We start from the raw sequence: 23,382 nt of genomic DNA, 5'->3' as shown, positions 1-23,382 counted from the left end.
AACCATAAGCCAATTAACCCTCTTTTCTTTGTAAATGACCCAGTCTCAGGTATTTCTTTATAGCAGTATGAGAACAGACTAATGCAGTTCTAGTGCCTTCAGCTTCTTCTTGCAAGACATATTATTTAATATGTATATTCTAGAGTATGTTTTTTGCAAAAAATTCAAAGTAGTTTATTAATTTATGTAGATTTATGTAGTAATTTGTTTATTAATTTATTATAAACTTAAACAAGCTTATGTAATTTAAAGATAATTTCTTTTTACCTATGTTTCAATAGACTCATCTTATCTTTTTTTTTTTTTTTTTTTGAGACAGAGTCTCATGCTGTCACCCAGGCTGGAGTGCAGTGGTGCCATCTCGGCTCACTGCAACCTACGCCTCTGAGGTTCAAGCGATTCTCCTGCCTCAACCTCCCGACTAGCTAGGATTACAAGCATGAGCCACCACGCCTGGATAATTTTTTTGTATTTTTAGTAGAGACAGGGTTTCACCATGTTGGCCGGGCTAGTCTCAAACTCCCGACTTCAGGTGATCCACCCGCCTCGGTCTCCCAATGTGCTGGGACTACCGGCGTGAGCCACTGCACCCAGCTTCAATAGACTAATTGGAACAGATATCCGTTGCGAATGTCAACTTAGCTGGCCCACGGTGCCCAGATACATGGTCGAACATTATTCTGAACGTTTCTGTGAGGATGTTTTTGGGTGAGATCAGCATTTAAATCAGTGGACTTAAAGCAGATTGCCTTCTCTAATGTGAATGGGTTTCATCCAATGAATTGAAGTCCCAGATGGAAAGACTCACCTACCCCAGCAAAGGGAAATTCTGATGCGGACAGCCTTTGAACTTGAACTGCAGTGGCAGTTATCTCCCTGGGTCTTTAGTGTGATGGCTTTTGGACTTGAACTCATCAGCTCTTCCCTTCCCTGGTCTCCAGTCTGCTGGCCCACCCTACAAGTTTGGACTTGCCCCCACAAGCATGTGAACCAATTCTTGAAAATAAATCTTTATATACACACACATCCTATTGGTTCTATTTCTCTGGAAAACCCTAATTCTCCTACCTATAGAATATATGAAATTGTTGTAAAACTATAATCATTTAAATGAAAGAGTATTTGGAAAGTTTAGAATTAAATCTATGTATGTATGTATGTATGCAGATGCTCCTTGACCTGTATGTATGTATGTATGTATGTATGTATGTATGTATATATGCAGATGCTCCTTGACCTACAATGGAGTTACAATTCGATATACCCATAAGTTGAAAATATTAAGTCAAAAATGCATTTAATACACCTAACCTAATGAACATTATAGCTCAGCCTAGCCTGCCTTAAATGTGCTCAGAAAACTTACACTGGTTTACTACTGGGCAAAATCATCTAACACAAAGTCTATTTTATCATAAAGTGTTGAATATCTTATGTGATTTATTGAGTACTGTACTGAAAGTGAGAAACAGAATGGTCATATGGGTACTTGAAGTACAGTTTCTACTGAATGCATACTGTTTTTGTACCACTGAAAAGTTGAAAAATCATTAAGTCAAACCATTGTTATGTCAGGGACCGTCTGTATATGTACATATAATTAACCATAAAATTATATATAAAATTATACATAAGGGAATTACGAATTCCTGAGGTTTCTTTTTTCCCCTTATTTATTTCCCCCACTTTTTTTTAGAGACAGGGTCTTGCTGTGTTGCCCAGGCTGGAGTGCAGCAGTATGATCACAGCTCAACTACAGCCTCGACCTCCTTACTGGGCTCAGATGATCCTACCACCTCAGCCTCCGGACTAGCTGGGACTACAGGTGTGCACCATCATGCCTAGCTAATTTTTTGTATTTTTTTGTAGATACGGGGTTTTGCCATGTAGCCCAGGCTGGTCTCAAATTCCTGGGCTCAAGCGATCCACCCGCCTCAGCCTCCCAAAGTGCTTTTTATTCCCTTTTGATAACATCCTGTTACCTATAGAGAGTAAGAAATTTAAGGATAAATCACTGCAGTTTTATTTAAAATTTTAGACAAAATTTAAATCATGTATATAAATACAAAGATGAACATTGGTTGTTTAAACACTGACAAAATCCTGAAACAATATAATGTTTATATTTTTAGCCACGTTTCCTATTTTTACAACATAGTTTACAACCTTCCTATTTTTACAACTAGTTTAAAACTAAGTCTATAAAAAAAAGTACATAGGAAAATATGATTTAAGCGTTCTCAAATACATGGCTCTGAGGGTAGATTACTTGTTTTTATCATTTAATCCATATACAATGCAGCAAATAGATACATTAATTATAACATTTTCCTTCAGTTAATAGTTTATTCACTGTCATAGAAGCTCCATGAAGGGTCATCACTTAAGCAGCTCTCCAGGTTAGAGTCAAGCAAATTCTGAACACTTGGTCAAAGGCACGTGAAAATGCCAGGTTCTGGCACAATGAGTAAATAACCCAGAAGGTGATATACGTCAGATAAAGACAATCTTAAGCACCACAGTAACTTTTGAGGCAAGTGGTACCATACTCTTATTAAAGAAAAGTCTTTACTGTTGAGGGCACTGGGTCTCTGGAGTAGATTTAGAAGACACATATAGAATAGGGTGTGATTTCTTACAAGTTTCTTTTTCCAATTTGCTTGCAGTTTCTTTTCCTTCTTTAACTTCTGTTTGGAGCTTTGATTCAGCAGCTAACCTACAGGCATTAAAGCATCCACTCTGAATTCAAATGTGGTTATGAAGGATTGAAGAAACAAACCCCCAGTATAATGGGCCTCCAATAAGGCATGGTATTCAAAGAAAAAAAATATAGTTGACTCTAATACTGTAAGAATATCAAGTCACTGGCTCTCTAAAAGTCTTTTTAGATCAATAGGCTCAATTATTATTATTATTATTTTTTGAGACAGAGTCTCACTCTGTCACCAGGCTGGAGTGCAGTGGCATGATCTCAGCTCACTGCAACCTCTGCCTCCCAGGTTCAAGCGATTCTCCTGCCTCAGCCACCCGAGTAGCTGGGACTATAGGTGTGCACCCCCACACGCAGCTAATTTTTGTATTTTTAGTAGAGACAGGGTTTCACCACGTTGGTCAGGATGGTCTTGATCTCTTGACCTCATGATCCACCTGCCTCAGCCTCCCAAAGTGCTGAGATTACAGGTGTGAGGCACCACGCTGGGCCAATTATTTTTTTAAGTCTAAAGAATATCTTTAAAAAGTCATGGCAAGGTCTAAATTAAAGAATTAAAATATGACAGGGCACCTGTCATGATAAGCACACCTAACACAAAAACTGAAATGTTACAGCAATATTTTAATGTTAACATGACATACAAAAGACAAAAATAACATGGAATCTTGGGCTGCATGAATAGATGTCTATTTGTTTCATATTAAAAAATTGAGTTTCAACTAGTAGAATAAAGAAAAGATAAACAGTAGAGAGATATTCTTAAAGGCATGTAAAGATTCTTGGTAACAAGAACACCAATTAGTTTTGTAAAGCATGCAATAGTGAAGTTCCCAATAAAAGCCATATTTATTTTTCCAAAATTATCTTAGGATTGTGTATCTAAGTTAAACAGGCAGAAAACAAAGAGTTGGAAACATCTTAAGTTAGCAGATGGACTCACACACACACACACACACAAATGTTTCGTGGTTATTTTATTTTTTGTTTAACTAACAAGACAAAAAGTTTCCAACGTGCTACTTGAGTCAATTAGCCACATACATTTGCTTAAGTGATTTTTTATCAAGCAAAAAAAGGCAGAAAAAGGAATGAAGACAATACAGATAGCAAGGCTGGCACTTATCAATTCTGGAAATCCACCTCTAGAAATATACACTGGTCAAGGATGTTTATACAATGCATCACATATAAACAGGCATAATCTGCTGGATTCATTTCAGAACTCTTTGAAACCATGGGTATGCGGCAGACACTCATTTGAAGTTACTTTTTCCTTAAGAATGGCAAGCTTTTATTTTATGTGACTCAAAGGTTATAACATTATATAAAAATCCAAGGAAGGAGTAATAAAATTCCTATGCCTTATAATAACAGCAGCTAACATTGTTAAAGTGCTTTTACTGTTGACTATTACATTTAGTAGCACTGAAGACTTGGAGAGAAATCAGATAAAACATATAAGGAAGCCCTTTTACATTGGGCTGTCTTACTCTCTCTACTCAAATGCACATTAGTAAAATGTCTTATTAATCTGTCTCTACTCTCTAAGACTAATGTAGCCCTAGTAGCACCTTCAACATCTCATTTCATAGGAGATAATCCAGGCTAGCTATTGGCACATCTTTTTGAAAGTCTAGATATTTGTTTTAAATGCCTCTAACAATCCCATTGCAAGCAGACATCCTTCATCTTTCTTTTACTTTCTTCAATTTCCTCATTCACTTCTCCTGCTGCACACATCCAGAACTGGAGCCTCAGCCACTGCTACTTACCTTTCCCTTCCATTCACTTTCTCGTACCTTCTGACCTCGATTATTTTTATTTTTTTAAAGGACAAAGCCCTTGGGACATTAATTCCTTCAGACACACATATCTGACACTATTTCTTTTAGTCACAAACTCAATTATGCAGAAACTAGGGCTTTCAAGTTTTGGAAACAATGAAAATGAGTTAGCTTTGATATGTAAAAATGTCAAAATAAGTATTAAAGCCCATTTTTGAAGGCCTAGGATAAGCAACTTCAAAAGACATAAAAAATTCACCTAAGTTTCCTAGAAGGCTGAAATTTCTTAGACTACTGGAAAGCCCTTTGAGACAGTAAGTTAATTTTTCTTTCATGGCCATGCTTGAACCAGGAGAAAAATAACAGTACATTTATTCAAACTGATAAAACATTCAGAGACGTGTTAGACTGTGATATTCCCTTTCATGAAACAGAAACGTGTAACTTTTTAATGTGATTGCCTTATTCAGGAGTCCTTTCCCTTTCCAATCAGTTTAGTCTTTCTTAAAGTTCTGGAAAAGTTGAAGGTAGGTAGATGAAACTGAGGAATTATACTGCATGCAATTGTAAGAAAGTAGATAAAGAAACAGACAGCACAGTTCATACAGCGAGAGAGGAGAGATGGAGAGGTCTGCTGGCTGCCTGGAAGAAAAGAGGACACTGACCTGGGAGAGTTAGGGGTGTTTCCACTTCTTTCACTTAAGGCTTCAGCGTCAGCGGGAACTCCTATGAGTCTCACACATTTCTTTTCCTTCTTTAGCTGCATATCCACGGGCAGATTTTTGTGAGGAGAGAGACTGACTACTGGTGTGTGTATAGAAACTGATTTTTCTAATTGCAAGTTGTTATCTTCTAAACTGTTAGGGCAGGACTGTGTCTCCTCTTTCTGAGGTTGTAATCGATAAACTTCTCCCCCGACAGCACTGTTGTTGACACGTGCATCTTTAGAGGTGGTTATATCCACAGGCAGCACCTCACGCCTCTTTTTCAGTACAGGCACTTCAACTGTCTCTGAGAATAAAAACGAGTGGGGAAAAGAAAAAATCTAAGAAAGCAAAGACACAATCAACACAAGAAGCCAGAACTAGTTATATGTATACCTTTTTCCATTCTTTTAAAATGCAACCATCTCCTCACTGAAATGCATCGTTTGTTTCAACCTTTTATTCTTTATCATGGAATCTATATAAACTACATATTTTAAAGTTTATTTGGCTATATATTTTTCCTTGGGAATTCAATATTTTGACTCTAGGCATGAATGCTTCAGTGTTCTCTCTTGGTGTTTTGAAAAAGGTGGTTCATAAGATCTCAGTGTGGAGATGAAGAGACAGTGGCAGAGTTGAGGTTCGAATCCTAATCCTTGTATTTGGCAGCCATGTCTTTGGGGAATTATTTAACCTCTCTGAGCTTCATTTTATCTGTAAAATGGGGATTAAAAGCACCCACTTCACTTGGTATTGTGTGTTAGAAGGATTAAATGATAAGAATAGGCCAAACTTTCTGAATATTGGTAATATATGCCTGTTAGCTCTACCTACAAAATATAAGCAGAATCAGACTACTTTTATGATGGATACTTCCCTAGTCCAATCCTATCATGTCTCATCAAAGACTACTGCAATATCTTCTATCCTCATGGCCTAATACCATTCTATCTAAACAGGTCATACACACAGCCACTGAATTAACTGCTCTAATATCTTTTCCCTATGACCATTATCAATGTGTTTCATTTTCAAAATCAAAATGTTAGTGGAGTCTGAGGAACCCTGGTAGCACAAGGGGTTGCTGTTTTTGCTCTACATTGTTGCTTTTAGGCCATGATTTCCCCTTTTTCTGGCACTGCTCCTTTGAAACCCACATTATCAGGATTCACTACCCTGCCTCCTGTCTATTTGCTGTGTTCAGTTCAACAGATGTTTGAAATTCATAACAGATAATTCTTAATCAGGGGAACCTATCAGAATCATGGAAGAAACAAAACGAGTAAGAGCAAGAGAAGCCTTTTAAAATTGTGTAAAAACCTTCCTATTTTTGGCAACCTCCCCACTATTGGTGAGAATCATAGCAGTTCACTGAGACAATACGAAGAGAGACTGAGGCATGTGCAGAGTGCAGGGACAAAAGCTTGTTGAGAATCCTTAACCTAAAACATGTAACACTCTTTTAGGGAAGGGGTGCTGTAGAACCATCACATTCTTAGACTCCTTCACACTTGGCCTTTTGTTTTTGAATTTACATACAGTAAACTTCACTCTCTGTAGTATGTAAGATGCAGAGACTGTATGGTTAGGCTACTTTCTAGCTCAGTCATTAAACTTGCTAGATATTCCCTAATATGTTTCACTGTTCTTTCCTTTTTCCCCCCCTTTTGGTGGAGAATGGGGTCTTGCTATATTGCCCAAGCAAATCTCAAATTCCTGGGCACAGCTATCCTCCTCCCTCTGCCTCCCCAAGAGCTGGGATTACAGGCACGAGCCACCATGCCTAGCTAACTGTTCTTCCTTAAGAAAAGAATTCCCAATATTTAGTTATGAACATGGTCCCTGAGAATCAAGACTGCATTTCTCAGCCTTTCCTGTCAGCAGGTGAGGCTGCATGATTAAATTCTGCTCAACGGGATGGCAGCAGACCAACAAACACAAGAAGCCTGAATCTTGATACCATGGAGTGCTTTCCCAGTCCTGGGAGGCCTCCTCCAGACTTCCATCAGAGGCAGAGATAAAGACCCACCTTTTTAAAGTCTCCATTACTTTAGATATTCGATAAACAGTCCTACCTCTTATAGCTTCCAAACATCAGCTGCTTCAACATAATTAAACTATTAGGTATGACATAATATACTGTAATCTTAAAACGGGAAAGTCTCAAATCTCAAGTTTCTACTATACAGTATGATGAATTTAGATATCCAAAAACGATACATGTTATATTCATGCACACCCAGTATCCAGTTCTCTCGGAATTTTCCTACCTATTTTACACAATAAATTTGCTTTATTAACTATAGGTATATAACTACAAATGAGTTTGTAACAGATTTGCATAAAACTACAGTAAGAAAATAATTTGATATAATTTCTCAGGATTACTCATAATTTAAAAGACAAAAATATATGAGACATACATACCTTCAGGTTCATATTTTAGTTTCAATTCATCTAGTTTAGCTCTCAGTTTCATATTTTCACTTTCTGAAAGCTGGAGGCATCTTTCATTTGCAAAAAGTTTTCGCTCAATATCTAGAGCCCGTTGGCTCTCAAATAATGCTTTCATTCGCTGTATGGACAATTCACCTTTAGTTCTTTCAATTTCTTTGCTATGATAATAAAAAAGGAGAACCAACGAGTATTAAAACAGCATATAATAAGTGTAGTGGCATAAATATTTCATTGCATATTTGAATTCTTAGTTAAAAATACATTTTTCTGGGGTTTTTAGTAACAAAGAAACAATAAACAATTTAAATAATCCTTAACAACAGTAGTGTTAAATTTAAAAAATACTCATGCATTCTTGAAAGGAAATGGACAAAGGAGGAAATAGTCTTTCAAATGTATTCACGCATGAATATCTGCACAAAGATATTTTTGTTACCTTTCTTTTCGGAAAATTTCCTTTGGCAATTTCAAAAAAACTTTGTAGTCACTGACACTACTATAGTAAGCAAGTGACATGTCCATCTTTCCATCCACCAACCCAGACACTTACTTTAAGTTATCCAGCTTCATCTGAAGTAAATCTGTATAATAGGTGTTATCTTCCAGAGCACCAGAGTCGACTGAAGGCTTAGATTCCATACTTTCATATAAATTCTTAAAAAAGCAAAAATTTGTATTACTTAAAATAAATAACAAATAAGGTTAGTGTATGTTTATTAATAATAGCACCATCACTTCCTGAATTTATATCCCTTGGTGTGTACTACGCTAAGAACTACCCATTTAACTTATTTGCCTTCTGAAGTAGGTAAATAATTAACATTCCTCTCTTACAGATAAGGAAACAGGCTCCGAATGCAGAGGAAAGTAAACCAAGAAGAGAGAATCTGAACCCAAATCTGACTCCAAGGCCTAGGCTTCTAGCCTTACCTACATGCTCTGCCTTCCCTCTCCTGGCTTTGAAAATAGAAAAATAAATGCCTGCTGGATTGAGTTCTGGCCTTTGCAACAAAACCATAAACTGGAAAAATATGACAGAAAGATGAGAGCCTTACATTTATATTTCGTGTCCCCCTCTTCTGAGGTTCTTCCCCCCACCCCAGGCAAGAATGTAGTGCAAGCTCTTCTGAGACTGATGGAAACTATACATTTCTCTAGTGGGATAAAAAAGGTAAATCTGCTTGAAAACTTGAAACAATTTCAGGTTATAAATAAAGTTCCCCTGATTTAAGGCCATAATTTTCTTTTTTTATTTTATTTTATTTTTTTATTTTTTTTTCTTTTTATTATTATTATTATTATTATTATTATTATTATTATTATTATTCTTATACTTTAGGCCATAATTTTCAAAGTATAGTTCTGGGGCCACTGATGGAACACATAAGGCTGCCAATTTAACCAAATTTGTAATTCTTTCAACAGTTTTTATAAGACACAGAAATAAAGTTATGTAAACTTAATTAAGATTTTATGACATACTAATGGCTACAATTTAGAATGCCTAAGAGGTTATTAACATTTACAAAAATTTGTCATTTAAAACTTTAGTTCATTAGGAGGTTAATGAAGATATCAATGTTCCGTAAGTTAATTTATACAATCTTAAATTGCATGCAATTTTAATAGAAAGCCAACAAGCTTTTTTTGGTGCTAGACAAGATGTTTGTAAATGAAAGCTAACATTCAAAAATAGACAGGAAAACACTGAAAAATAAAAAGTACAGTGAGGAAATAGTCCTACCAGATAAACATACTTAAAAGCCTTTATAATTAATAAAACAGTGTGGTACTGACACACAGAGAAGCAGACCAATGGCGTAGACAGAAAATTTAGAAACAGACTCAAGTATATAGGGAAACTTGATGTATGATAAAGGTGTCAACTCAAATCACTGGGATCAAGATTGATTTTGTAACAAATGACTCTGGGACAACTGTCTACTTATTTAGAAGAAGATAAAATTAGATTTATACCTCAAATTATATACAAAAATGAACTTCAATGGGGATCAGATCTCTAAATGTAAAAAATGAAAAAAAATGAAACCACACATGTACTAGTAGAAAACATGGGTGAATTCTTAAACACACACACACACAAATGCTTACACAAATACCATTCTCCACTAAAATAAACCAATGTTCCTTGAAGAAATGCTAATCCCAGAAGTGGGGCAGGTGAGCTAGGAAAACCTTGTTGTGCCATAGATTAAGGAAGTATTCAAGTAAGAGCACTTTGACTATCAAATCTGGGACAATTTGAGTATCAGAGTAAATAAAGTAAGCAATGGATTATAACTCATAGGATAAAATAAGAATCCATGAGGCTATACAGATATAAATAAATGAATGAGTAAGTGAGGAAAAAGATTTTTCTCTTCTGTCCCTGTATTAAAATTCCAACTAATAAATATAGAAGAAGTGATGGAATTACTCATTTAGCAATCATCACAGAATTATGTTTCAGGCAAGAATCACCAATGGATGTTTAAGTATAAGGAGAAACAGGCATTTACTTAGTCTCAAAGTATCTCCCACAAGATATTTATTAATAATTTAAACTTAAAAAACAAACCAAATTTTAAGGTATTCAAATCAAAATTTGGATGTGTGTTTTTTTAAGTGTTATACATACCTTAAATTTCTCCAGATTTCTAATTTCACCTAAAAGATGTTTTATTTCACCATTCTTCTGTTCCAACATGGCAAGCAACCGTTCCTGCTGCTCAAATTCAGTTTGAGACCCTTTCATCTGTAGCAACGTGGCGATCTGTAACTAGAAAAATAAAATTACCCCCTCTAATTAAGTGAGAGAAAGGTTCTAACAACTACTTTTTTGATACAATTCATAATTTGTACTATATTACTTTGAACTCATTTTGGAAACTAACTAAATTAGCTATTTCTAATCTAATAAGAAATTTTTTTGTAGACGTAACATTTGAATACTTATTTTGACTACTTATGAATGATAACTGAAGTCTGTAATGTAATTATTTGTACTTCTGTGAAACATAAAACTGACTTGCATGGCTATGGTCTGAAAGCACACCACTGAACCGGTAAGTAAGCCTGGCCAAATGCTGCAGACTGCTTATCATAAGCACTCACTCTTATTAAGGTTCTGATGGGTTTCTCAAAAATTTTAATTAACTTTAATTAAGTGAGGAAAACCAAGCTACTGACAGCCACAAATGTTAGATTCACAAATGACATGAAAAGCAAAGATAAAAGGCTATCTTGGTATACTGGGGTAATCTTCAATATACCATGTTTTAATTTTTTTAGAGCAGCACTCAACTTACCTAATTATACCTCCCCCACCCCAAATCTGGAGTTACAAAGCTACCAGAGGGAAATTAAGTAGACTCTAAATCTAGCATTTCTTTCTGCCTTTGGAAATTTCTGGAGTTGAAAAGAGTGCCTATTAGTTTAAATATAGTTTTGAGTAAAGCAAGCAATGATATGAGGTTGCAGATGACTTTTAACATTTTAAAGGATATCCTTTTTGTTCCTGTTTCAAATTGGAGGCTAGGCCCACTTAGCCTAAGATTCACAATGCTTCTAGTCTCTAAAGATAGTTTGGAATATCATGCCACATTGGTAGATTAAAAGTAACCCCAACAAATTCTGTAAGAAAACTAAAGTAAACGTGAGAAAATTTATAAAGAAATACTTCCCAGACAGGGGAGAGTCTCAGGAAATGAGGCAGCACAGTCTGGAAATCCTTAGAAATAAAATTCACAGCTGTTGTTCATTAAACACTCATTTGCTAAGCAGCAGGTAAGTATTTTACTACACTTTCATTGAACTGTAGGACAATTCTAAGAGGGGGTTCTATCATCTCCACTTAATAGATGAGGTACTGATGCTTTGAAAGTTAAAATACTTATCCAAGGTCACAGAGCTAGCAAGTGACAAAACTATGATTCAAACCCAAATCCACCTAACTCCCAAGTTTAACCATTAACCTTTCCCATTTCTTTGGCAAAGCCCATCATTCTGAATAAAAGGAAGGAAGCCTTTTCAGATTCCAATTACTACCTCAGTAGAGTGAGGCACAATGGATGAGGGATCAGGATTCTAAGGACTGTTACAATACTGAAATCTTTCTAATTTCCACATGTTTTTCTGCTACCTCTTATTTGGCTAGAATGACAACCAACAAAACCCATAAAATTAAAAGGGTCTATGTGCTTGACTTGAGGGGCTACAAGGAAAGGGAACCCTGAATAATCCAAATTTCACTCCATAATAAGCCTTGGTGAAAGAGCAGAGGAATGGTGAGGCAGCGAGTTTCAGCTGAAGTAGGAACCCTAGGGCTATGCTTGGAAAGAAATCAGGCCAAGAATAAGAAATAAATTCTTCTACTCCACAAAGAAAGATTTAAGTCAAAGCTAGTGAGTAACCATTAAAACAAACAAACAAAAATCATTGCTAAATATACTATTACTAAATATTTATTCCAAGATTTTTAAAGTATAAATGAATCTTTTAATTTCAAAACTGATTTTTTGAAATCATGCAGTTCTAGAAATAACTACATAAGTACACTCCTTGCAGAAAAAGCTAGTTTCTTTGATGTATTTGTACATGTAATGCTGACACAAAATGTTTAATAAACCTTTGAAAGTTCTATACCTTCATTCTCTGCATCTGTTCTCTGTTAAATACATTTTGCTTCTTTAGTGACTGATACTTGACTTTCATACTGATAAGCTGACGTTCCATTGCTGCCCTTCGATCTTCCACCTACAAAATATTAACATGCTTAATTGTTCTGGTAGTAAATGAAAATACCAACTTAGTAGTTAGGATACTTATAAGTACCTCTGCAAACAAAGAGTTGCCTTTACTATTGGGATCCAAGGCTTGCTGGAGTGCCTGGTCCAACTGTACCTGAAGATCCTGATTTGCTACACGAGCTTTCTAAATTCAAAAGAAAACAATATAGGCAACAGAGATTAGATTAGCAAGAAAATAAGTTATGATAAATGAAAATATGATGTTACTGTAATCATAGTACCTCCAGGGCATTATAGTAAGAAACTGCTTCTTTCTCTCGCTCCTCTTTTTCCTCTTTAAGCCGGTCTACCTGGCGCATTAGGTTAGCGATAAGAAGTTCCAGCTGTTCTTGTCTGTATTGTAGTTCATTCACTTCTTCTTTGAGGGTGGTCTATTTAACAGGAATTGAAAAGGAGGAAATTCTCTTGAATAATCTTTCGTTTGGCAGCTGCTCAGTTTATCTCAGTTGTGGTTCACATCCAAAATTAAAACTAAAGAACCAGTCAAAAGTTGTCAGGCACATACTAAAATAACAGAAATTACTAGTACTGTTACATTTTTCAGCAAGAAAACAAACGGCTTTAGAGACTGCCCTTTTTCCTCTATGAATTTCAGGCTTTAATTTTTAATTAACCTTAGCTTTCAATGAAAAAACCAAGTTCACATGCATTTCAACTTCCACTGAGCCAACGTTTTACACTGGGCTCTTATGATAAAATCTGGGATCAGAGTATATGCCTCTAAATTCTTCCAGAGATTTCATTAATCTAAAAGAAAGGCTGCCTTACATAATCATATAATCTAAAATTATATTACGAATGAAGTCATCCACCTAAAAAAAACCCCATTTTTTAATTAGTTAGACGCAAGTTAGGTCAAAAAATGTTTCAGCCTTCAAACTAGCTCTTAAGAATTATTACCAAAACATGTAAAAATATGCCAGAAAAAAAAAGAGAAAACCCTGAGAAACACATGCCATTAAAAATTACCTTCATACTCTCCATTTCTGTCAGCTCAATTTGAAGAGCCAGCATCTCTGAAGACATGCTTTCCTGCACACGTTCAGACATTACGCGCAGTTCCTCTGACTTACAAGAGAGGAGTTCCTTCTGATGATCTACCTGGTGCTTCAGCTGCTTTTCACTAAGCCTGGCTTCATCTAATTCCACTTTCAGTTTTTCTATCTAAAGCCAAAAAAAAAAAAAAATTCATAAATTGAAAGTCATTTTCTTTCTAAAAAAACATCACTGATTGAACTGATTGAACCAAACTTACTGAATGATGATACTATTGGAGTTTCCTATTTGCCCAAGGTTAGGCATCTTTTAACAGATAGTGACACACCTTGTTTAATAAACATAGAAATAATCCATGAGTAATCAGGGTGGGTCTGGATGCTTCAGAAGCAATCTGGAGGCACTATGATGCTGACCACTTGGCTACTGTGTGAAGAATGAGTGGCATGAAGAGAAACAATGGAAGCAAGCAACCTGGTCAGAAGACTACAGCAGTAGTCCAGAGAAGAGATGATGAAGGTCTGGACTGGAGTGGCAGTAGCATCATAGATGTTTTGTAGGTCAAGTTCTTAGAACTTGATGAATTTAATGTGAAAAATAAGAGAAGAAAAGGTACTGAAAAAAACTCCAAATTTTGGCATAAGTGATTTGAGAAAATCAGTAAAACAAAATATTTCACTAATGTACTCTTTGCTCCACAAAAAAAAAAAAAAAAGCCATCTCTATAATTAGCCTTACCTCAGTCCCTGAATACTCCCTTTATTACTCTTTTTTGTTTAGGTGATGAAAACTATCACAAAAATAAAAATAACAACCAGAGGGGGAAAAAAGCACATCATTATCAGTCATTAGGGCCTCAAATCCAACTAGTTTCAGACAAGCTGGATGATATTACCTGTCAGAGTGGTATGCAAGATGATTATATATTACACAAAGGTATATTTAGATAGCTATGTTTGTTTTAGTGTATACTACGAAAAAATAAGCAAGCTTAAATATGTAATTTTGGCCAGGCATGGTGGCTCAGGCCTGTAATCCCAGCACTTTGCGAGGCCGAAGCAGGCAGATCACGAGGTCAGGAGTTACAGACCAGCCTGACCAACATGGTGAAACCCCGTCTCTATTAAAATACAAAAATTAGCCGGGAGTGGTGGCACACACCTGCAATCCCAGCTACTTAGGAGCCTGAGGTGGGAGAATCGTTTGAACCCAGGAGGCGGAGGTTGCAGGTGAGCCGAGATCATGCCACTGCACTCCAGCCTAGGCGACAGTGTGAGACTCTGCCTCAGAAAAAAAAAGGAGAAAAAAAAAGAGGAATTTCATTGATGTTTCTTAAAATCAGTAAACATTTAAAGAGAGTCAATGAGAAATTAAGTAATAGTATAGGTGGCATACAGAAAAAGAAAAATCTTAGAGGCTGCTATACAAGAAGCTGAAAATTGGGTAACAGACTTCTGAGAAAGGAGGACAAAAGTCAGGCAAGTTTTGGTAGACAGTGTCTGGAAAAGTCAGAGTATAGACTATACACAAAGCAGATCCATGATAAAAAGTTCTGGATTCCTTAGAAGCAACCTGAAAGCGTTGGGTAGCTGGGAAAAGGGAAAACCACTGACCAATCATTTATCTTGCATTTATGTTTGAAATGGAGCCAGTGTAACATGCTGTTAGACTATGTAGTGATTCAGTAACCCAGCCTTTGGAGTCAGACAGCCTCAGTTCAAATCTAGATGGAGAATTTCTAGTTCTTGAATTGCGTCCAATTTACTCAGTCTGTCTAAACACTGGCTCTTTCATCTGGTATATGGAGATAATAATGGTACCTTCCCACATAATTATTGTAAGAACTGGATCACATGTATTAGTTTATCTTCAGTAAACAAACTATAAAGTGTCATTTGTAATACACATTAACTAGTAAGAAACTACTGGTCTGTTTTACAGAATTACAAAGCATACCACTGACTGCAGGGAAGGCTAGGAGACCAGGCTTTCTGCAAGGGGCTGCTGTACCCACTATCAGCAAAGAGGCCATGCTAGTCACTAAACTAAACCTTCACAAATATCCAGCAACCAAAATTAAATAATTGTATTTAAGTAGTAGGATATAATTTATACAAGTCCCTTAGACAAACTCTTGTATCTCAGTGTTCCCATCCCCAATATTAAGATAATGAAGACTTAGATCTTGGCTATTTTGCAAAGCTGACACTTAAGAAAATCTTTATCATCTAAAGTTTACAGATGGCTGCATAAATATGGACTATTTTGCGCTGAAAAACGCAGATATCCCAACCTTAGCTCTTAGTTCATTCACTTCCTGTCCATGGCTTCTGCTTAGTTGTTCTTCCAATTTCTCCAGGTGCATTTTTTGTTGTTGTTTAATAGCTTCACATTCGCAGCTCAAACTTTCTAACATTCGACTCTTGAGTTCAACTTCTCTTTGAAGGGTATATTTTTCTTGTTCATAACTCTGAAAACAGATTCAATTACAATTCAATTACATAAAAATAGCCTAAAGCCATTACATATAATCAGTTTTCAACTTCAATTGTTTCATTCTTATTTCAAGCATTTGCTGCTTTCCAAATAACGAAGACATGTTAAACCTGGAATAACTTTGTAGTTAATCAGTCTTAATAAACCCCTGAGATGTATTTCGAGACTATGTTAAACCCATGCAAGGGATACCTTACTGCTTCCGTGCCTTGTCAAGAAGTAAAATGTGCTCCATGGTATGTCAACACGTCAAGTCAAGTAATCTCTGCTAACAACAAAAAAAGATTTACCAGCACTTAAGCTTTCCTCATGAGAATTATTAGTTTGATAATGAGATGCTCTACTTGTAGCTCTGAACACAATGTAGTAGTAATAATAGTTGAAAAAAAAAGAAATACTGAATTAGCCTTTACTTTCAGAATGTAGTCATCTGAGAAATGTTCACAAAATGTCTATCAAAATGAATGCAGTGCTGAGACAAAAGGAGTAATTAGAAGGGCTTTTGCTTACTCACAGGGAAGTTTAGACATTAAAAAGGTTATGAGTATGAACTCCTTCAAGAGGCTTTAAAAAATGATAAAATATTCCCCTCAAAAACCATTTTATTTTAAAGGAAGGCAAAGAGTATTAACTGTTAAACACTGAAATATAAGTTATGACTCCAAATGATTAAGTATAACAGTTTTATTTTCTATTAGTGATATTTGTAATCTTTACTTTGCCTTTATGACTTTGCACTCAGTTCTTGGTTTACAACAGTACTATGTAGAAACACAAAGGTTGCCATCACTAGTTATTTTTACCTGCTACAGATATTTTTTACCTGCCATATTTACAATGTTGAGATTCAAGTTTAAATATGCTACTGAGCATTTGCTAAATTACCCAGATTTATTCATTCATTCTTTTAAGAAATAATTGTGTGGCAGGCATTCAGGATAGTGAACGAGGCATACAAGATTCCCTCTCTCATGGAGTTTATAATCTAGAGATAATTAGCAATGCAGATAATTAAGAGTGAATCAGGGCCGGGCACAGTGGCTCATGCCTGTAATCCCAGCACTTTGGCAGGCTGAGGCAGGCAGATTACTTGAAGCCACGATTTCAAGACCAGCCTGGCCAACATGGTGAAACCCCATCTCTACTAAAAACACAAAAATTAGCCGGATGTGGTGGCACACATCTGTAATCCCAGCTACTCGGAAGGCTGAGGCAGGAGAATCTCTTGAACCCAGGAGGTGGAGGATGCAGTGAGCCAAGATTGCGCCACTGCATTCCAGCCTGGGTAACTAAGCGAGACCGTGTTTCAAAAAAAAAAAAAAAAGTGAATCAGGGCAACTTTACATTACATAGTAAGGGTTGGCCTCTCTGCTGAGGTGACATTTAACTGAAAGCTGAAGTCTGAGGACTCAACCCAAGAGCAGTGAGGGGCAAACAACTCAAAAACAGGCAATAGCTGGTGTAAAGCCCATAAGGGAGGACTAGTATAGTCAAGAATAAGGCAAAGCAGTTTGAGGTGAGGTCAGAAGCTTGGCAGGAGTCAGGTCACATAGGGATCTACAAATCCAAGGATGGAGCTCAGATCAGAATAAAATCAGAAGCTGTTGTATGGTTTTTAGCAGGGCTGTGGCATGACCTTTGGTGTATTCTTCCATGACCACTTAGACTCTGAGTGAAGAATGAATGGCGTGAATGGCAACAATGGAAGCAGGCAACCCGGACAGAAGGCTACATTACTTGTCTAGGAGCGATGATGGTGATCTGGACTACAGTGCCAGTAGCAAAGATACATGCTTTGTAGTCCAGTTCTTAGAACTTACTAATGAGTGAAATGTGAGAAATAAAGGGAAGATATTGACTAAAAGTTCTAGATTTTTGTATATAAAGAAACCAAAAATATACCAAAAATCTTTATATACCAAAGATTTTTGGTGTTCAAGAAACTGAATGCTATTACATTTACTAAATAAGCTAAAAAAAATTGTAAAAGAATATTTGGTTAACGGACAGGGAATCCACTCTTCTGTCTGTGTTAAGTTTGAGAAGTCTATTAGTGTGCAGTTGAACACAAACCCAGATTTCAGAGGGGGAACTAAGGGCTTGGTGTAGTGTCATGGGGCACTTAGATGTTTAGAGGTCTAAAACAAGCGAGGTCATCTAGGAAGTGTCCAGACAAAGCAAAATCTGGTAGTAAATGTGGCAAAGAGAGTAATGATAACTTGATCTTTCAAACTCTGAATATACTAGGTTGGAAAGAATAACAGGAATTCATTTAGTTCATTTTTTTTTTTAACAGGGACGGGGCAGGGCGGGAACTAGATCTAAAATCTTCAGAAAAGAATAAACTACTACTACTATTAATTACTAAACAGGACAAATCTTCAATAGCTAGGCACACTCTTGCAGACAGAGGAGTCCAGAGTCCTACCTCAGTCATGGTCATCATTTCATTACGACATTTATCCAGTTGATTCTGTAATTCATTTTGACTCTCTACTAGTTGTAAACCATACTGTGCAGCTTTTAGTCGCTCTTCTTCAGCCTCTTTGAGCCTGCATCGAAGATTTGTGATTATATCTGCCTCCATGTTCTTTTCTTTTTTTTAGCCAACTGTAAATAGAGGAAATAAAACTACTTAAGCTTATACAAAAAACTCCATGCAATAATATCAATAATAGAAGAAATATATCTACTCAATACTACTGCTGTATAAAAACATTAAAATTTTCTTCCTGACTAATAAGTATTTTGCATTCTTGTTCCAAGAGCAAGAACTGTTCTGACAATTCTGTTACTGATTTGGGATCAAAAATTAAAGAGTGGAATAGAATACGTTTAATTTTGCTTCTAAACAGTTCACCATCAGAAAACTGTTTCATTGTTGTATGCTAAGCTTCCAATACGTTAAGGTAAGGTTGGTCTCATAATTGGACCACTATCCATATAATCAAAATTAAGGGAATAACAAAAAAAGTAATCAAGAAACCTCATAGTAGCAGTTATGGTGGCTCATGCTTATAATCCCAACAACTAGGGAGGATTACTTGAGGCCAGGAATTTGAGACCAGCCTGAGCAACATAGCAAGACTCCATCTCAATCAATCAATCAATAGAAATAAGGTGGGGATGGTGGCAAGCCCCTGTAGTCCTAGCTACTTGGGAGGCTAAGGAGGGAAAATTGATGGAGTTAGAGGCTTCAGTGAGTTATGATCATGGCACTGACAGAGCAAGACACTGTCTTGAGAAATAATAATGATAATAACAATAATACCACCAGAAAAGGAAGGTCTGGGTACTATAAACACATAAAATATAAAAAGGCAGCTGTGAATGAGGCTCATAAGGTAAAGTAAGGAATATCATGTCTGTAATTTTTCACAACAGTGTTAACTTCCTGAATATATTAAATCTGCTTTCCTGGAAAGAGATTCACTAGTATTTTTCTAGTTATTCATAAAAGTATGCAAAAATAGAAACCATATCCATAAGAATTAAAGGATGTTGCTTTCATTCTAGATTTATAAACAAAGACTTAAACATTATATATAGAAACGTTCCACTTTAATCAACCTTAGTAATTATCCTTTACTATTTGGTCCCAGCCTCCTAAGCAAGACTCAAATTCACCTTTGCCTTCAAAGGGCACCAGGCCATTACAAGATGTTCCCCATGTCTCAAGTCAATGTAGTCATTCACTGAACAAGTATTTCTTGAATGCCTTATATACTAGGTTCCATTCTGGGCAGTTCAGATTCATCAGGGAACAAAATGGATGAAAAAAAAGCTCCTCCCTCATGAAACTTACATTCCAGGAGGGGAAGATAAACAGTAAGTAACAGAATATTAATAAATTAGAAAGGGGAGATGAGAAAAAATAGAACAGAATAAGAATCTGGGAAGAAGAGACAGGTGATGTAACCAGGAGGCAGAAGATGAGAGAATCAGCCATGCAGCTATTTAGAAGAAGAATGTTCCAGCAAGAGGGGAATCCTTAAGGCAGGAAGAAGCCCAGGGAGTGAAATTTGGCTAAGAGATAGTAGAGAGTGGGCAAATCAGGCCATTATAAGGACTTTGGCTCCTACTCTGGGTGACATGGGAAGTCATTCCAAAGTCTGGAGTAGAGGATCTGATACAATTTAAAAGAATCATTTTGGTTGCTATGTTGACTAGTTTAGAAGGGGAACAAGGCTGGAAGCAGAGACCATGTGAAATGGCTCAGATTAGGGTGGCAGCATTGGAGGCTGTGAGAAATAGCCAGATTGTGAAGGTTTTGAAGGTAAGGTCAATATGATTTTCTGAAAGATATAATTTGGGATGTGTGAAAAAGGGAAAAGTAAAAAATGCCTCCAAGCCTTCTGGCCTGAGCACCTAGTAAAATGGAATTGCTATCAGCTGAAGCACTGATGTAAATAATGTTTTGGAAATAAAATCAGGAATTCGAGTTTTGAACATGAACTATGTCAAGTAGGCAATTGGATATATGAGAAGAGGAATCTTGGCTGGATATGTAAATTTGAGAATTATCAGTCTATAGAGGATAAAAGTATTTAAAGAGAAATGGACCAAGGACTGAACCCTGTTATGAGGTAGGGAAGAAGACAGCGGAGAATCAGGAGTGACCAGTGAGGTAAAGGGAAAACCAGGAGTATGTGTTGTCCTAGAAGGCAATAAACAGTGTATTAAGGAGGTGGGAGTAATCAATCATGCCAGATGCTGCTAAGGCAATTAAGGTGAGAGCAGAGAACTGGCCATTGAACCTGAATTCCTGGAGGTCTCTGGTGACAAGAGCAGTTTTGATATACAGGTGGGGGTGAAAGCCTAACTAGAATGCCTTCAAGAGAGAATGGTAGGAGATAAATAAAGACAGCAAGCACAGGTTTGATGCAAAGGATAACAGATAAACGGAGCAGCAGTTGGAGAGGAAGCAGGGACAAGTTTTTTAATTTATTTTTAAGATGGAAAAAAATAACACTGTTATTTTGTAGGCCATGGGATAAATCCAGGAGAGAAGAAAAACTGATGATCTAGAAGACACTGGAGAATTGCTAGTGATGTCCCTGAATAAACAGGATGACGTTTAATGCAGAGACTGGTTTTAATAGAAGTATGGATATTTCATTTAAACCAAAGTATATGAGTTCGGATGCTGATAAGCAGGTATAGTGGTGGAAGTCTGTGTAAGTAACCTTTTAACTGCTTCAATTTATCAATGAATTAGGAAGCAAGGTCTTTGAGAATGAAGACAAGGGAAGAGATACAGGGTTTTAAGAGAAAAAAAGGTGTTCTAGGTAATCCCAGCTTGGCAGTCACTGCTCTAAAATGCAAGACCTTTTCAAAGCCTGTACATGATAGGGCCAGCCAACTAAATGTTGTACTGTTTACAATAACTTACATTTGTTAAGGATTTACCATTTGCCATGCTAAGTGCTTCAAATATATTATCTCATCTAATTATCTTGATAAGCCTGAGTTAAGTAAATACTGTCATCTCAACTACCAAAATAAAAATAGGGTTAACCTCAAGACATTCCAGCCAGGCATATCCAGAGAAGCCAAAAAAAATTTGCTCTAGTTTATTCAAAAGATTTGCTGGAATTCTTACTGTGTCAGACATTGTGCTAGTGTTGACAACACAATGGTAACCTAAAACAATATTCCTGTCTTCTTGAATCCTACAATCTATTAGTAAAAGACATTAAATCAAGTAATTGAACTATCAAGTTACAAGTATGATAAGTGCAAGAGAGAGATGTATGCTACCTGAGCCTGTAACAAGGGGGAGCTGTCCTAATCTGGGGGGCAGCGCGTAGAAGCGAACATGGACAAAAAAATTTTCCTGAGGAGGTAACTTTTCAGCAGAGGTCTAACGGATGAGAAAGAGTTAATCTATCGATCTACAAAGAGAGATAGCCGTGGTTGATTAAAAACTACTAATGTGTGACAGACATTGTGCTTGGTGCTTTATACACATTCTTATTCAATCTCAACAACTTCAAGAGGTTGAAGGTATTTCCCTCATTTTACACATGCAAGCTGAGGCATAGAAAGTTTTAGGTAACTTGCTTAGGGTTACCCGCAAGTTAAAAGGCGAAGTGTGATGGGAACTAGAATCTACCTACAAACCCTGGTGCGGCAACCATTTTTCTGTCCTGCTTCTCAAAAATATAGCACACACAAAGCATTTGGGAGACAGGAAACTCTGGGAATCAAACTGCCTGAGTTCTTACCCCGCCTCCACTACTCACTGGCTGCATGAACTTGGACAAGTTATTTAATTTCTTGTTTAATCATCTATAAAAACAAGCGCAATAACACCCACCTAATCGGTTATTGAAAGGATTAAATGAGATAACGAATGAAAAGCAATTAGGGTAGAATCTGACACACGGCTGGGGCAGTGCTGTCCAGCAGAAATATAACGCGAGCCATGTACGTGATTTTAAATGTTCTAGGAGCCATCACGTTTTAAAAAGTAAACACAGATGAAAAATTAATTTACCTATTTAAACAAATACATTAAAAACATTATCATTTCAACATGTAATCATTATAAAAATTATTAATGAGATATTACTCTTTGTGCGCTATCTCTGAAACCCAGTGTGTATCTCCCATCTGCACCATTTCTCAGTGCAGGCTAGAGGCTACCGTACCGCACAGCGCAGATCTAGTGGCGGTTATCGTTTTGAGGACCCGGCAACCGACCCAGCCTTCCATATTTGTCCGGAATCCCTGAGGGGAGCGAGGCGGTCCAACGGAAGATGAGACCGGCTCGGAACCCAGTGTATAAGACCCCAGAGTCCTGGGGAAGGAGATGTTTCAGCTAAAGGCCTCGGCCGAGACCCCGGACCCTAGCTTTCTTTAGGGCCTGTTCGACCCTCCCCACTGCCGCTCTCTACACCCACCTCCCATCAGGACCCTTGCCCCTACCTCTCACGCTGGTCCCCTGCTGCCGCAGCCAGCGGCTCCTAATGGGAGATCAGGGCGTTCACATTCAGGACGCTAACTCCACAGTCGCCGGCTCATTCACTCAGCTAACCCTCGAGTAAGCGCCTGGGCTTTTTGAATGCAGTTCCCGCGAGAAGTCCCACATCTCACGAGACGTCCGCCCAAGCCGCGCGTAAAGGAAAAACTAAGAGAAACGCCCAATGGAGCGCCCGCCCCCTCCTACAGCTACTGCGCATGTGCAAGTGGCGCACCGTGAGCTTGGCGCAGGCGCAGGCGCAGACGTGGCTCCTTCACATAAATTTTTCGTTGGGCTGGTTTCTCGCATGTCTTCTAAGTATTTGCTTTTAGTTTCCGTGTTTTGGTGTTTTGTTTGTTGGTTTTTTTTTTTTTGTTTTTACGACAGTGCCTTCTAGGGGAACAGTGTCGCTGGGCTGGGCGGTGGAGAGTCACCTTTGGCACCATCGTGCGATCTC

General features: G+C 37.2%; 1 protein-coding gene across 6 annotated transcripts; it reads right to left on the bottom strand.

Annotated features, from left to right (window-relative positions):
• Nucleotides 1-1,999: 1,999 nt before the first annotated feature.
• SPDL1 (spindle apparatus coiled-coil protein 1) lies at nt 2,000-23,149 on the bottom strand. Of its 6 annotated transcripts, none has more exons than XM_024247501.2 (12): nt 22,892-23,149; nt 18,390-18,571; nt 15,759-15,935; nt 13,439-13,633; nt 12,691-12,840; nt 12,495-12,593; nt 12,306-12,416; nt 10,300-10,440; nt 8,212-8,315; nt 7,632-7,819; nt 5,163-5,508; nt 2,000-2,716 (listed from the first exon to the last, which is right to left on the bottom strand). In XM_024247501.2, exons 2-12 carry the CDS (start codon nt 18,546-18,548, stop codon nt 2,569-2,571), a joined length of 1,818 nt encoding a protein of 605 aa, XP_024103269.1. In that variant the 5' UTR covers nt 18,549-18,571; nt 22,892-23,149; the 3' UTR covers nt 2,000-2,568. The 6 variants fall into 6 exon arrangements, with proteins under 6 accessions (XP_024103269.1, XP_024103270.1, XP_063580454.1 ...); XM_024247502.3 differs by having other exon boundaries at nt 10,300-10,434; nt 22,892-23,089; XM_063724384.1 differs by having other exon boundaries at nt 10,300-10,434; nt 18,390-18,650; nt 22,867-23,066.
• Nucleotides 23,150-23,382: the final 233 nt, after the last annotated feature.

The sequence above is a fragment of the Pongo abelii genome, chromosome 4 (assembly GCF_028885655.2).
Source record: "Pongo abelii isolate AG06213 chromosome 4, NHGRI_mPonAbe1-v2.0_pri, whole genome shotgun sequence".
Taxonomy (NCBI): Eukaryota; Metazoa; Chordata; class Mammalia; order Primates; family Hominidae; genus Pongo; species Pongo abelii.
Note: the sequence above shows the minus strand (reverse complement) of the source record. Positions and strands in the feature narration are given on the sequence as shown.

Coding starts and splice junctions, on each gene's coding strand:
- SPDL1 (XM_024247500.3), bottom strand. CDS start 18,548: ATGGAGGCAGATATAATCACAAATCTTCGATGCAGGCTCAAAGAGGCT. Junction 12,417..12,494: donor GCAACTCTTTGTTTGCAGAG/GTACTTATAAGT, acceptor AATATTTTGTAG/GTGGAAGATCGAAGGGCAGC. Junction 5,509..7,631: donor ACTAAAATATGAACCTGAAG/GTATGTATGTCT, acceptor TTTTATTCTCAG/AGACAGTTGAAGTGCCTGTA.